Below are 16,381 nucleotides of genomic sequence, written 5' to 3'. Positions count from 1 at the left end.
GAAATATGCCACAAGAACATGTTAAAAACACCAAAAACACAATTAGGTCTTTAACTTAAATGTTGAAGTCAATACCTACAAAGGACACAAACCTCGTGTTGCAGATCCAGAGTTTTCCTCGAGGACGTTATTAAAGGACACGTGGAGCAGAAGTCACTCTATCCACCGAGACTAATAGCCAGAAAATGTGACACATTTTCTGTTGCGGTGTGCGTCATTCAGTGAAAGGGACACTTGGAATGGCGCTGGATTGTTGAGCTGTGTTAAATAAGACACCTCTAAATAAACAAGTGTGGACTAACGTGGACAGCACCCAGCTGGGATTCTCGGGGTGGCTCAGACTGAAGCCAGCAGCACTCAGAGCCGACATGCCGGACAGGCTCTGTCAAGATATAAGGTTTCTGATGAACTGGCAGATTTGTTTCAAGCTAAACCGCAACTCAATGTGAAGATTTTTTTCATCTAGACAGATATGCGATTCTTTGAGTGCATCAAATGTGAGGACAAACAAGTTCTCACTTCTGTGGCCAACAGAATGCCTATTGGATCAGCACAAGTCCTCTCATAATGGTCATATGTTTATGCAACATAGTTTATAGCAAGGAGTTCCTTGACTGGTCTACAACTTCTGTCATAAACGTATGGATTAAAGACCCACTCCAACCATTAAGAACTCTGTTCTTGGTGTTTTTTAACATGTTCTTGAGGCATTTTTCTCATGTTGGAGGGCATATATAAATAACATTAAGATTAAAACTGCATTACTCAGCGTTTCTTTATTCAGATTGTGATGAATCAAGCAGTTTGAAAAGGTTTGTAGTTGTTACGTACAAACTACAATTGGCAGATAACAAGCTCCCTGCTCGGCTCCATTCTGATCCATCCACTTATAGACAATTAGATGTGTATATGTCTTGATTTTCTCTATCCGAGCTGACATCTGAATCAAAGCTGTACAGCTGGATAGCTCCAATATTTTTCACAGTTTATTTTTTTAGTGTTAGGTTGGGGTTGTGAGGGGCTGTAAGCTAGCGGGAGAGTGTGTAAACAAAAGCATGATGGGAAAAGAACGCAGGCTTACTCCTCACTAACAATTCCACCCACAACTCAGAAGCGAATTTCTAATGAACTCCTGCAGCTCTGCAGAAAATGTCTTAAAAACTAAACAGGCCGTTTGATTTTTGCTAAAAACAGCATAATCATAATTAAAAGACCTCTGGGAATGATTTTACAATTGAATAAAACCAAAGATCTGAAAGGGTCGAAGACTGGTGTACGATCAGTTGTTGCATTATGTGATCAAGAGTGTTGAAGGACTCCTAAAAAAAATAAAATTCCTCAAGTTCTCTTCAAGAAGTTGTACGTATCATGATTCTAAGTTTATTTATTTGTATTGTGGGTCTATATAATTGTGCAAGAGCTGTTGGATTGAAAATACTAAAACAAATACTATAAAAACAGCTGAAAAATATAATACTCTCTAGTATATCTGCAATAAGAAGACTTGAGTTTTTCTTTGGATAAAGAAAATTTTACTAAAAACAAACTGGTTTGCTTTATCTAGGATAGATTTTATTCTGCCTGACATAAAAAGGATTAAAAAAAAAAATACAAAATGCTTTCCACTGGAAAAGTACTACAGTCAATGTTTTGTTTCAGCTAGCAGCAATTTAAGTCAGCTGAATACCATTTAGGATGACAAGAGACAGACTCGGATCCTAAACGGCTCTACATCTGGAAAACAACAGCAAAAAAGTAACAACTCTTTTTTGTCAGTACACACGTTTAGGTCATATTTCTTCATAAAGAAAATAATTGGAAAATAATGGGTTGTTGTTGTTTTTTAATGAGATAAGATACGTGGCTGTGTCTGGTATTAAAATCTAACCTTAATTCCCTATATCTACACTTGGTTACATTTCTGCTGTTAGAAAAATGGGTTAACTTTAAATTCTTAAATATGTCAGTAAATATTAAAACCCTACAAAGTCTAAAAGATAAAAATATTAAGGTCTTTGTGAGGTAGCATATGTCTTAACTTGTTGGATTCCACTTATTGATACAATGGAGAAAAAGAATTTGATCTCTTGCTGATTGTGTAGGTTTGCCCGCCTAAAAAAGAAATCTGTCTGTCATCCTCATGTTAGAATCATTTGAATTGTGAGAGAAAATAAAATCAGAAAGAAAGATAAAAACCAATCCACTTTAAAAAATGTATTCCACTTTTAATTGCATTTCTTTGAGAGGAAACAAGTATCTCCTCCACTAATAACCATGGAGAGTTCTGGTTCACACAGATCAGTTAAACTGAATTGAAGACACCGTTTGAACTGATCACCTGTAAAAAAGACAGAATCAGTCAGACACCAAACTCTCCAACATGGGAAATACTAAAGAGTCTTCAGTGGATTTAAGGGAGAAGATTGTAGATCTGTACCAGACCATCTGGACTACAGAACTTTCAAAAAGAATCTGGGGGTTCAGGGAACAATTATTGCTGCCAAAATACAAGAACATGACCATCAATCCACCTATCCGTCTGGGTCTCCAAACAAGATCTCACCTGGTGGAGTTTCCATGATCACGACAGAAGGAGAAATCGGCCTAAAACAACATGGCAGGAGTTGGTTGCAAAGCAGCTGGAACCGCAGTGACCAAGAAAACCATTAGTAATACAGTGACAGTGAAGGTGTTGTAGTCATGCAAGACCAAAACTGAGCTATTTGGCATCAACTCAATCCGTTGTGTTTGGAGGAAGAGAAATTCTGTCAATGACCCCAAGAACACTATCTCCACTGTCAAGCATGGAGGTGGAAACATTATGACTTGGGAGTGTTTTTAAGGCTACTTCACCATGTGGGTGGGAGGATGGATGGAGCCATGTACTGTGAGAACCTCCATCCCTTCACCAGGAGGCTTGAAATGGGTGGTGTATGGGTCTACCATGACCCAAACCATACAGCCAAGACAACCAAGGAGTGGCTAAAGAAGAGGCATATCAAGGTCATGGAGTGGAGTCTCTGGACCTCAATCTTATAGAAAACCAGTGGAGAGACCTGAGGCTCGGAATTACCAAGCAACAGCCACCCAAATTGTGATGATCTAGAAGTAGGACCAAAGGAAGAGTGGACCAAAATTCCTCCTGATATGTGCAGAAACTTGATCACCATCTACAAAAAATGTCTGCCCTCTGTGCTGCTAATAGTTTATCCACAAAATATCAAGTCTTTAAAGCAAGGGAGTTAAAATGTTTTCTCCCAATAAAATTCAAATGAATATACCGGTATGTACATTCTTTAAAGTGGGTTTCTTGATTTTCTTTGGGATTTTCTATCACAGTTCAAACAAACCTACCATTAGGATGATAAACTGTCAATTTCTTTTCAGGTGGGCAAAAATCAGGATTAGCAAGGGATTAAACACTTATTTCTTCCGCTGTATTTAAAGTTTTTCACCTGTAAATAATCTTTCAGTATTTTTTCATGGTTACACAGAACGAGTTATTCTTTCTCTTTGTGGTGATTCTTTTGTTGTACTTCTTGGAATTCTGTCGTCTCGTCTATGAAGTTAAGTCATGGCATCTGGACTCGGCCACTTTGATGAGTGGTGAAACGTTTCACAAAAGAAGACTTTAAGTCCGGATTCTTGGAATTCTGTTACCACACCAAGTGTACTTTCAACAAGGAAGAGCTGAGCTGCCCAGCCACGGCTCTCAGATTCTGCTACCCTGTTCATTTTCAAGCTAATCACTTAGATCAGATGTCTTTGCTCAATCAGAGCCCGGATTCACCAGAACCAACTATTTAGCAGCAAGTAAGACGGGTGGCAGATTACAAAGACCAGATTTAGAATACTGTCTTTTTCCATCAACTGCAAAAAAAAAGATTGACTTGGAAGTTAGTTTCTTTGCTGCTTGGCATGGCTTTGTTTAATGTTACAAAATAGTCTGCCGGCTTTGCAACAACAGAAAAGCCTGATTGATCTTCCAAGTTTTACTTCTAAGCCATGCTTCCAGCAAGTCTGAAATGCAGCATTGCTGACAAATAAAACAATTGGCAGCTAAAATTGTACATAAAAACCAGTAATAGAGGGAAAAAAGTACAACTGCTATAATAACAAATTTTGCATTTGAAACAGAGCAGTGTTTAATTATCTCTGGCAGTTATTTTTAAAACCAATGCCATTTTATTTTTGCAATTATGCTCTAAAAACAGGATTCAAGCAAACTCAGTAGTGAAAAAATATAAAGAAATCTATTTTGTATTTTTTTTTCTCTTTAAAAAACGCTATTAAATTTAATGGGTTGTAAAAGGGTTACGTGAAACAACAGAACTGCTGCTATATAGATTGACACGTGCTTGCTATGCCTGTTTAAATACATAAAATGAAAAGAAATACAATCTGTTTAAACATTAAACATTGAGCCTGTGAAGATTGTCAGTCATCCAGGTCACGTTATCACAGATTTCTGTGCTTCAGGGCAGCTGGACTGTAAAAAGCTGGTGTAGAAGATGCTTCGCTGCTTATCAAAGTAGCTTGCTCAGTTCACCACAGTGAGTTGGTGTCAAGAACATTGTGGGGTAAAGGTCTGACATATCAGATCTGTGTCATCAAAGCTGCCTGCATTTCCACTCCGACAGCAAACATGTCTGAAAAAGTACGGACGGGAGGTGCGGGCCGGGAGGAAAGTCTTCTGGAAGGAGATACCCATCACCAACTGCAGCTATCACACTCACATATCAAAAGGCTGTCTAAAAATATGACTTAAGCCAGGTATCAACGCAGAATTGATGGGGTTGTGAGAATACTACAAGTGCATGTTTACAGGGAGGTAAAAGTGGCCTGCTTGTTTGTACGTGCCAGACTTATAGGGGTTAGGAGGAGACTTAATGCTGGTCTGTTTGCTTAACCTTGTGCTACTGAGCTGACATGAAAACACAAAAACAAGCACCTGACATTAGCCAATGAGCAGAGAGGGTGAACAGCAATCTCCCCGTATAACATATTTGCAAAGGTCTGTGCATCCCTTCACAAGGAAAGAGGATGGAAAAAAAACATTTCTGTTTGAAGAAATGGCCAACGCAGAGCACAAATTCATCCTTTATCTTATTTTTAAATATACATTCATACTTTAAGTGTTTAAAGAACAAGATGACTGCTAGGAATATGTTCTTCGACTTTCAAATGTCTACAACTGTCAAAGTCCCACTCCGATCATCTTTTGATCTATTTTAAAAGCATTTCCAGTGTATTTTTTTGTGTTTATGTAGTTTTTAGGCCAAAAAAGTGCCATTAAGGACATAGTTTCTGCAGATAACCAGGAGGTCATTTCAAATTCACCTTCTAAATGTGGGTTGGACCATTGGTGGGGAGCAAGCCCGGCCCCACTTCCTGTCATCTGTTTACATACTCTCCTGCTAGCTTACAGCCCCAACCTAACATCATCGGCACAATGAAAAGGCCAAGAATATTGGAGCTGTTCAACTGTACAGTTTTGAGACGGATTTTTTTTTTTAAATATTGAAGATCTCAATAATGTGATAATCTTACTGGTACAGATAACTTTTGCATAAATAATATTAAGATGATATTGTTTTTAAATTTTGAATAACAATTTACCATACACAGTTTAATGAACAAAATTAAGACAAAGAAAATAGTGTTAAATAAATACACAAATGAACAAGACTGATTATCTCATCCAAAACACAGAATTGATTAGATTTATATAAACAACTAGAAATATCCATCAGTTTCTGCAAAAATCATACATTTTTGTCCTTCGACATTATGTGAATATATTTTTCTTTTTTATTTGCTACTTTTCGGTCCTCTCAGACCTTAGCTCACCACAGCAGACGGTTGGCCTGGTTCTGCAGTAATTTCTTCGTGAATTTTCCATTCAGACAAGGGGTCTACAACCTTTAAAGCTGAAAAAAGCCAAATGATCCAGTTTCTTATGGACTAAAATCCAAGGAGAGCCACAAAGTACCACCTCAAAGTTAGAAAAAATACACTTTATTTATGTTTTTGTGGCCATTAAGCTATTCATTTATAATGTATAGCTTTAAAATAATCTCTACAATTGAGATTTTTCTTTATTTAACAAATTTACCTTCTTTTACTTTTGACAGCAGCACATACAAGTTCCTTTCAAAATAAAATGCATCCTGTGTTTGATAAGATCCTCCAGGAGATTTACTTGACCTAAAAATGAAAAAACACTTATTTTTCTATCATTGTGACTTGGGTGTTCCTTCATTCTTTTACTATTAAATATAAAAACAACATCAGTGTAGAATACAAATAGTGTTTTTAAACTTTACATGTAAATGCAATGAGATAATGTCATTGGAATAATTGCTCTGATAGCAGATTAAACCTTTTACCATCATTTTCCTCAGTTTTGCTAAAATTTAAGCACAAAAAAAAATGTGACTAATTAAAGTAAATGAACCAATACCACAAAACCATTATTTATACAAATTGTTTGGATTTTTCTTAAAAGCCAAAGGGCCACAATGGACGAGGAAAAGAGATTTAGTCAATATTTCTCTCAACTGTTGCTTTTTGCTTGTTCAGTACAGAGATACTGTAACACCGATAGACCTTAAATGTAATCTATTGGTCACTCATATATATCAATCAAATTATAATCATCTTAAATAAATAAACCTGAGTAATGATTTTTGCTTTTTGGAGGATTTGCGCATTTTTAATTAGCTGGACTGAATTGAATGTGCGCTATTTAGTTTTACTCAAAGTGCCAAAAGCAGTGTACATACCAATTCATAAATCTATACAAGTTCTTGATCAATGCTATCTTTCAGTATAAAAGGAGAACAAATCTTTGTATGACATCACTGCTTCCAGCCATTATATGTATTTTTTGTAAAAACGTGTATGACAGTTAGATGGAACAAGGCCGCCACAGATGCTGGACGGAAATACACTGGAACACATCAGAGACAGATGAGCTGTACATTTTCAAACATGCTCATTCACCTTCATCATAAAACCCATAAAGTCTCCCACACTCACTCATCTACTGACCTTCCTGAAGAAAAGTTAGTCAGAGAACTCATACCTGACTGTTTATTACTTCTTTCTCACACATACATTTCTCATAGATTCAGACACGTCCATTGAGTTTTAAAAGATGAGTAAATAATTGTGAGTGGATTTCTTCACTTATGGTTTAAATTGTATCCTCTGTTACGTATTATTTACTAATTGTGTTATTTTACTGTAACTTGAAGCTGTCTATTTATCATATTATGAACATACTTGGCATGTGATGTACATTTAGTGCATTCTGGAACACTCAGTTAACCCATGATGTTCACACTGAACAAGCAGGGAAGGCTTTTTTTCCTACTGTTTATTGTGCATGCCCATCTCCAAAAGTTGGAAGAGGCTTGATGAGAAATGTCAAAGCGGTGATAATTTCAAGAATCTTGCTCCAGGTTTTTTCTTTCACAGCTCTAAGACTTAATGTGTCATATAATCCTGGGTGGGCACGAACAGTAATTATTTATTTCTTCTCCATGATCAATTTACAAACGGTTGGGACTTCCATGAATTAAAAAGGACTCTACCTGAACATCCCAACCAAATACAAGTCCCTCACTGGTCAAAGTTTGACCTGATATAGCTTTCAATAAGTGCTTAATGACCACACAATTTGGATGTAGACCCTGAAAACTGTCATAGAAACTTGCGTAGATATGCATGAAAATAAGAGTTTTGAACGCGGAAGCCCAAAACACACATTTACATTGATTCTCATTGTTAAAGTTAAAGTCCCATCAGTTGTCACGCACCAAGATTGTGAAATATGTTCTCTGCATTTGACCCATCCCCTGAGGGAGTGGTGAGCTGCAGACACAGCCACGCTCGGGTACCATTTGTTGGTTAAACCCCCCAATCCAACCCCTTAAAGCTGAGTGTCAAGCAGGGAGTCTTTTGAGTCTTTGGTAAGACTCGGCCGGGATTTGAACTGATGACCTTCCAGTCTCAGGGAGGACACTCAACCACAAGACCACTGAGCAGCAGGAAGCGGCCACTTGAACATGTGCAAAATTGAACCAAAAAAGTAAATATAAAACTGAACTGGGAAGCATTGACAGACAAGTAAAGCAATAAAACCTATTATAACAAATTTTGTAATATTTGCTTTTCAAGACTTTATTAAAAAAAAATATATAATAATCAAGATTTTATTTTTGATGGGAAGCACACATAACATTTCTCTACTTCCTTCTTGATCTCCAACACCCACAAGAAAAAACACAGCCTTCCACTGTACACTTGTTACTTATCATAGACCTCTCTTGGTCCCACATCCTGGAAACCAGAGTATGTACCGGATGGCAAACAACTGAGCTTAACGTTCATAGAGACCCATATCTTCAGAGGAATCAGAAAGGAGGCAGGGGTCATGACAGGTGTAGGAACTGTGGTGGGGTCCAAACAGATCTTAGATTACAAACACACAAAGCAAGGAGACTCCTTTACAGACACACTTATCGCATAAAATTTACCAGGAATCTTCAGCAGCACAGAAAACAAACCACTCCGGGGAGTAAAACTTACCACCATCGTTCTGTTAGAAAAATATTAAACAAAATCCCCACGCACATTGGAAGAAATGATACTGATTAGTCACGGAGGATGAAAACAACCACAAGAGCGTATCTGGACATCAAGGATGATACCCGTAGATGCTGGAGTGAGTTGTGCTACACACAGTCTGGTGTCACAGGAACTATCAACTTGGTCAATTGTATAAGTCTGAAATGAAACTAGCAGCAACAACAGTAGTCACAAGCATATTTCTGGTGAAATATTTAGCTAAATAAGCTCTTTAGTTTGGATTCAGAACCGGTTACTAGCTACATTTCTTTCCAGGGAAATGTATTAGTGAAAACTGAACGTAATGACAAAGAGAAAATCAATACACATTGTTAAAAGTTCAAGTCCCATTAATTGCCACACATTGTGTGTGTGTATTCTCAGTATTTGACTCGTCTCTTGAGGATTGGATACAGGAACAACTCCTTAGTGCTGAGTGTCAATCAGGGAGAAACAGGGCCCACTTTTAGAGTCTCTATTGTATGACCAGATGGAGGATTTGTACCCAGGTGTACACTCTTCCAGTATGCCACAGAGCAGGTCAAAGGACAAGATTGTAAGTGAACTCCAGTCTGTTCCACTTTCTGTCTTTCCTGTACAGCTGTAATGTAATGGGTAGTTTTCAGAAGCACTGCAATACTGCATGGAGTAAAGCGAGCTCCAATTTCACCCCCACAGTTCAAAAATCCACTTAATATGCTGTCCTCACCTGGAGGACATACTAGATATTAAACTGATAAGAAAAGATGCTACCTCCTGATCTTAGCCAAAAGGCCTAGAAGCGACTCAAGTGAGTGGTCATTACTTTCTACTGATTCCATCCACTGTCTTTATGTTTTAAAGATACTTTATGCATATATGTTTATACATTTTTCTGTTGTATCTTTACCATACTTCAAGCAACTCTGTTTGTGGCATGTGCACAGAAAAGGCTTCCGTCGCTTTACTCTCCCATACAGAATCTTTTTATGAAAAGTGAACTGAATAGTTGATCGATGCACAATGATACTCTCTGCAGCAAGATCATGTTGTAGATCTGTGGGTTGAGTTAGACTGTTCTCGCCATCCTTCGCCTCTGCTTATCTGAGATTTTTGTAGGCCTGCCACTCCAGGCTTTGGCTAAAACTGTGCCTGTGCTCTTCCATTTTCTCACTATGTTCCTCACAGTGGAGACTGACAGCTGAAATTTCTGAGCTAGCGTCTTGCATCCTTCCCCTAAACCACACTGTTGAACAATCTTTGTTTACAGGTCATTTGATGATTGTTTCGAAGCTCCCATTTTGCCAATCTTCAGAGAAGATGCAATGAGGAGGACAACTTGCAACTGGCCATCTTAAATATCCTTTCTCAAGATTGGCTTTACCTGTGTATGCAGGTCAAGGGTCAATGAGCTTACCAAACAAATTTTGTCCTCCAATAACCAGTGCTAAAGGTGTTAAAATCAACAAAAAAAAACAAGGCTGCCCGGATGTATGCACCTGCCAAATTTTGTCTAAGTAATTATTGCACACTTTCCGCAAATCCTATGAAATTCATTTCATTTCTCAAATATCACAGCATTTGTCTGCAATATGATATATTTAACTGAAATTGCTGATCCAAACAACCAATGATTTATGATGGAAAACCTTGAAAATGATCAGGGGTGCCCAAACTTTTGCATACGACATAGGATAATCATAATCCAGAGCAGGTGCTTATTATGGATGAAGCTGGCTTCTACGCTGCAGAACAGTGTATTGTTCTGAAATAAAAAGAAATAAAACTCTTTATGTTGAGCAATACTCCAATGAGACAGAAACAGAGAGTGTCTCCGTATTCGTGGATTTGCAATGTCCACAATGATTGTCCAACCCCTGCGATTAAGGTATGTTAATAATTTTTTATTCTTTGCAAGAAGATTGCAGGAGGCGAAGGAGAATCCAGAAGAAAAGAGGATAAAACTTTCAGTTTGGATCGTGAGTCGGGAAAAGCTCTGGTTGGATGCTTGCTGTTGTTGAAAAACCTTTCCACCAATCAATGGGTTACATCGTGTGGCGACAGAAGCTCCGCCCCTAATGGGTCTATTCCATTTTTCTATGAACCAACGACCTATGGGGGGCCAGAAATGGTACTAGTCCGTCCTGCTTATCGGGTCCATTTTGTAATAGAAACGCTCAAAAGTCCAGTCCGGTCTGGACTGCTCAGTGGAATTTGAGAGGTATTTGTAGCCCAAGAGTCAAAAGTTTGCCCACCTCTGGTCTAGTCGTTGGTTAGGTGCGCGTACTGACTTCTTACTAGCCCGGCGTGACTGCTGTATGCAGGTACTGTGCAGGTGTCCACACAAACAGCAGTCTGATTGTCTAATTTCCTTTGTAACAATCATGTTGCACTGTAATGAGCCCACAGGGAGCAGGAGCACATTGCTATCACATGAAGAGCACATGAGCCCCTGCACGATCTACAAGATTTGGGCGATTTTAGGTGTATTTATTTAAATGCAATTTTTTTTCCTTTGCAACTTAAATATTGCCTTAAGTTAAGGGGCGAGAGTACAGTCTATCAGAATGATTTATGTAGAGAAAGGGACAAAACATTTTGAACCGAGGGTCAGAGTCGCTATCAACTCATCAGATGTCCAACACCAGAGTGGGAGACAATGAGAGACCTGAAACCTGCCTCCACAAATAGCACATGTCCAGTTATGCTGTTCTTTTATCTGAAGCAGGTGAAACACGAGTGATCCTGGATTCAGTAGGAGCATTGTAAAGCTACTGCAATCAAGGATTTAATGGTGTCCTGCTGCTTCTGGTTTCTGCAGTAACTTTGCAAAGGGCCTTTATTCACCCAGAATGGATCATTAGGAAGCTGTTCAAATTTCAATTATTTTCTGAATTCCAAGAATTTCATGGCTCAAGTGGGAACCTGTTAGCGAAACAAAAAGAGGGACTTGGCAGACATTGTTTTACATTTACGGTACGTCCAACGGTACGCTCTGGGGGGATCAAAGAGCATAAAAACACTGTGAAAGAAAAAGACGTACTGAGACAAAACTTTGTTTGCTAATGAGCAGAATGGAAGATCATACATTTCATTTGCTGAGCATCTTTAAAAATGTAAATTATGTTTTTAGGGTATTTTTGTTAAAGAAATATTAATAGACAAACTTGTCTTGTTTCAAAGTTTCATCTTGACATATGAAAATTTTGAAATGATGTCTTCACAACGATGTATGAGCAAAAGATACACATCTGTTTTGAGAAAAACAACAATACAAGACAAAAGGTGCTGGATGCCAACTCATGAAGATGCGTCTTTATGAGTGTGAATCCATCCAACCTTGTTCTATATTTAGAACACTCACCCTTCTTGCCAGACCCAGAGCAATGAAGCACTTCTCCCCAGCGTCAACTATCTCCACCTCATAGTAATGGCAGCGGGTTGTGAGGGGTTGGCGCGCCTGAGCCAAGCCAACGTCCATAATACTCTTGCCTTTGCCAACGTATTCCAGGAGCTGAAAGGGGAGACGAACCAAGGGAGAAAACGAGGTGAGGCCTTGCATAATAACACATCTCTGGAAAGCATTTGATCTAAGCAGTGTAACTTCTAAACACACTGTGTATTCTGGTGCAAAAACAAAATAACCATGATATGTTGTTGTAAGTTGTCACTTTGGCAGATGTAATCAGAAATGCTCTTTGAATATTGTTTTTTGTCACAGGAATGAAGACCAACAAGTCCTGACAGTTTTATTTCACTGGGCCTGTTGCAACTTAATTTATATTTTCCCTGGACTCGTGCAAAACTTTGCTTCTTCTCTTGGTCAATAGCTCTGTTGATAACGGGATATTTGTACGAGACAGTTTTAAACAAATGTCTATATACGGTGTTCCCTCGTTTATCACAGGGTTTTGTAAATAACCACCAATAGGTGAAATCCAGAAAGTAGGATTACTCCAGGCTCACACTGCATCCGGGCTGGCTCTGGTGCAGGCGCTGGAGCGGTAAAGCTATGGCAGATGACTCACGCTACGGATGGCTGTGGTCCTGCTGCAGTAAGTAAGTAAGTAAGTAATATTTATTTGTATAGCACTTTTCTCAGACATAAGTCACAAAGTGCTTTACAGAGCAGGAGATAAAAAGACAGAGCAGATATGTTAAAAAGACACATAGAATACAAGACACATAAAAGTACATAAAATGATAAATTACAGTTACGAGAGAGAGACCCAATCAATAGAACTGAAAAGCTTGATCATAAAAATGGGTTTTAAGTTGGGTTTTAAAAACATCAATAGAATCCAGTGAACGTAAAAAACAAACTCTGCCAACCTTGCCAGACTCCGAACTCACGTAGGTTCACGCGATAACCTGCCATTTATACAGTAAGTACTAGTAAACGAACCCTCATTCCGAATTGAATTATTTTTGCAACACTTCTTTTTGGCCAGCATCGTCTTCATACGATAGGTAAGCACAGAACTTTTATTATTACTTTTGTTTGATCAAGGCTTAAATGTACAAATTTGACTGTGTTACTCATATTGTGTAACAAGTAACCCTAAGTTCACACAGGAAGCGTTACAGCTCAGGTGCGATGCGGGAGAGGTCAAACTACAGCAGATGGCTCCTATTGGCTACGGGATTGCTGCATCCACAGGCTCTGCTGTCGACCTCGCGAAACTTCAAACTCACGTAGGTTCACGCGATAACCCGCCAATTATATAGGAAATACAGTAATTTGAACCCAACAAAACCATTTCACAGCGCAGATCCCAGAGGTGGAACATGATCGTCTGTATTGGGATTTCCTCTTACACTTTTAAAGTTACGTAAAGACTGCGGCGCTCAGAGCGAGACTGGGGTTGGTCGTCCCAATGACATGTTTACACCACGGTGAAAAAATTCACAAAACTGCAAGACTGTGAAAAGTGAACCACAATACAGTGAAGGAGCTGTTTAGTTCCTGAAATTTCTCTCTCTTGAAAGCCCCTAAAATCCCGAAAGGTAATTTTTCTTTTTAAACTCATGAACATACAACAAAATACAATAAACGCCATTATTGTGGGAGTTTATACTGACGCCAATTCTTTGAGTGCTACGAAGTGTCCTTGCTTATAAGCTAAACATATCTCTGCACAAACTGCTCGAATCTTTGTTGGCGTCATCTGTTGAAAGGGTATATTGTTCCAGAAACCTTGTTCATTTGGTCAGATTAATCTATATAAACTCTCCCCATACTGCAATGACCTTTAAACTGAGAAGAGGCATTGAGAGCTATCTCTTTCTGAATGTAATACAAGGGGAGCTGGAGGTATAGTGGTTAACCGAGAAGGCCACAGTTCTGAATCATATCTTGTGCTTTTCACTTTTTATGGAGTTTTGAAGCCTTTAGATACCGTTTCCAAGAACTACATCCCCACCACCAACCCACTCAGAGTGATTATTACATTTGTACTCAGTCTGTTTATTTGTAGGTTCAGCTAGAAAAAAAAAAAAAGTTCAAATCCTTTGAAGGACTCAAAACTGTTGACTATTCTGACTATTTAAAAACTTTTTGGTTGCATTAAATAGTAATAAATGTTCTGACGCCCAAGAATCATAAATAACTGAACAATGGCTCTTTAATACTAAAGTTTTAAAAGAAGTCAAGTTCCAAATTTGGGGAAAATACAATAAAATATAACTGTTGACAGTAAACAAACCTGTGAGCATGCCCACGACTAAGAACCAAGAAAAACGTTTTAATAGTCTTTGCACTGGATTGCATGTTGGGACAAGGTGACCTTTTTTCCTGAAAAACTACATTTACCTGGATGCTGATGCTTCCTTAGGGTTAAAAATAACACTGATTCAAAATACAGTTTCACTCTTATAATAGAGAATTATATCATTTTGCATTGAAAGAAAGAAGTAACTGATTTACACTGTAAAGTTTGACATACATCTCACACATTTTTGCGCATTCTAAAATGTTGTAGAGACATTCTTTCCCCTATGTGGACAAAAAAAAACTTTTTTTTTTTTAATGGAAATAATGAATCAAAGAAAGCTCAAAACAAAACTCATAAAATCACAAGTTTATATAAGCTTCTGTGACTTGCTTTAACCAGCTTGGAGAATTCCACAATGTTGTTTTTAGCTTTAAGAGCTCCTGACAGGCTAATTGACATCATTTTAGCTAATTGAAGGCACACCTTTGGATGTTTCACGAGGCACACCTTTCAACACAAGAGCCTTATCGAGTGACATCATGGGAAAAGAAACCAACCAAGACATGTTCAAAATGATCCTCGGGTCAAAGTTAATGCACACGTGCTAGCTCACAGTAGTGAGGAAGAAACAGAATCCAATGGAAAACTAGCTCCGAATCAGCATGGGCTGAACACAGAAAGGAAGAAACCACTGCTCCAGTAACAGAAAAATGCCTGATAATAGTTTGCAGGGTACTTTTTTTATATGTCACCTGGCCTAGAGAAAGTAAAATGAACAGTTTTTGTGTTGAAAGAAAAGTCAGTTACAGCCGGGCAAAAAAGTTTTTACTCAGCCACCAATTGTGCAAGTTCTCCCACTTACAAAAATGAGAGAGGCCTGTAATTTTCATCAAATATGAGAGAGAAAAATTAATCCAGAAAATCCTATTGTCTGATTTTTAAATATTTAATTTGCAAATTATGGTGTAAAATAAGTGGTCACCAAAAACACAGAAAATGTCTTGCTTTCACAGACATGCAACCACTCTGTCCTCAACTCATTTACCTGAGTTAATGACACCTGCTTGAACTCATTATCTATAAAAAAGACAATAGTGCACTTTCTCAAACAGTCACACTCCACTATGGCCAAGACCAAAGAGCTGTCTAAAGACACCAGAAACAAAATTGTTGACCTGCACCAGGCTGGGAAGGCTGAATCTGCAAAAGGGAACCAGCTTGGTGTGAAGAAATGAACTGTGGGAACATTTTTGGAGGGAGGTGAAAGGCTGTGTTACCCAGCAACAGCCTCAAAACATCACTGCTTTAGAGGAGATCTGCATGGAGGAATTGGCCAAAATACCAGCAAAAATTTGTGAAACCTTTTGAAGACTTTCAGAAAAGGTCTGACTGCTGTCATTGCCAAAAAAGTATTGAAATTAACTTTTGATATTGACCAAATACTTACTTTCCACCATAATTTACAAATAAATGATTTTTAAAAAGACTGATTTTCTGGATTTTTTTCTCATATTTTTTCTCATATACTTATGATGAAAATTACATTAAAATTAATTATTTTCATTATAGTCATGTCTAATGGCTTAATTGTTCACTGTTTATTATACGTTAATACAAATGCTTGTAAAACATTTGGAGAAAATATCCTCATGATAAGTACTTCCTAAATTTTAACAACTGTTTTAAAACAAACTAGTTTTTTTTCTGAAGACCACACCACAATAATAACTGATGGCATGTCCTAATTGAGGATAAAGCATTTCCGTACAGAAAGGTGTTGCGTCTGTCCATAAGGTTCTCGCTTCTGTAGCTCTGTGGAGGGAAAAACTAATCAAGCTTGAACAAGATTATTGTTTTTATTCACAATCTGTTAAAGTAGAGCCGAGGGACTTTACCACAGAGCTAGTCTTTCCAGGTGGGTCTTCAAATTAAGACTCCCAAACCCAGCGAAATCCCCACTGAGCCACTCACAGCCACTACCCTACAAGTATGAACAGCCGTAGAGACTGAAAGCCTCTCACACAGCAAATATAGAGTTACCTTTTGGTCTAGTT

The 16,381-nt window shown here is 38.1% G+C and overlaps 1 protein-coding gene and 1 pseudogene across 2 annotated transcripts in view; both read right to left on the bottom strand.

Annotated features, from left to right (window-relative positions):
- The window catches only part of spryd3 (SPRY domain containing 3), a 62,021-nt gene that overhangs the window by 23,486 nt on the left and 22,154 nt on the right, over positions 1-16,381 (bottom strand). For both annotated transcript variants that reach the window (XM_024292451.2, XM_024292452.2), the window contains one exon: positions 11,978-12,127. In XM_024292451.2, the coding sequence (XP_024148219.1) occupies positions 11,978-12,127 (150 nt within the window). The remainder of the gene's footprint in view (positions 1-11,977; positions 12,128-16,381) is intronic.
- LOC112159867 lies at positions 9,245-9,420 on the bottom strand (annotated as a pseudogene).

The sequence above is a fragment of the Oryzias melastigma genome, linkage group LG7 (assembly GCF_002922805.2).
Source record: "Oryzias melastigma strain HK-1 linkage group LG7, ASM292280v2, whole genome shotgun sequence".
Classification (NCBI taxonomy): domain Eukaryota; kingdom Metazoa; phylum Chordata; class Actinopteri; order Beloniformes; family Adrianichthyidae; genus Oryzias; species Oryzias melastigma.
This window is presented reverse-complemented; position numbering and strand designations above follow the sequence as displayed.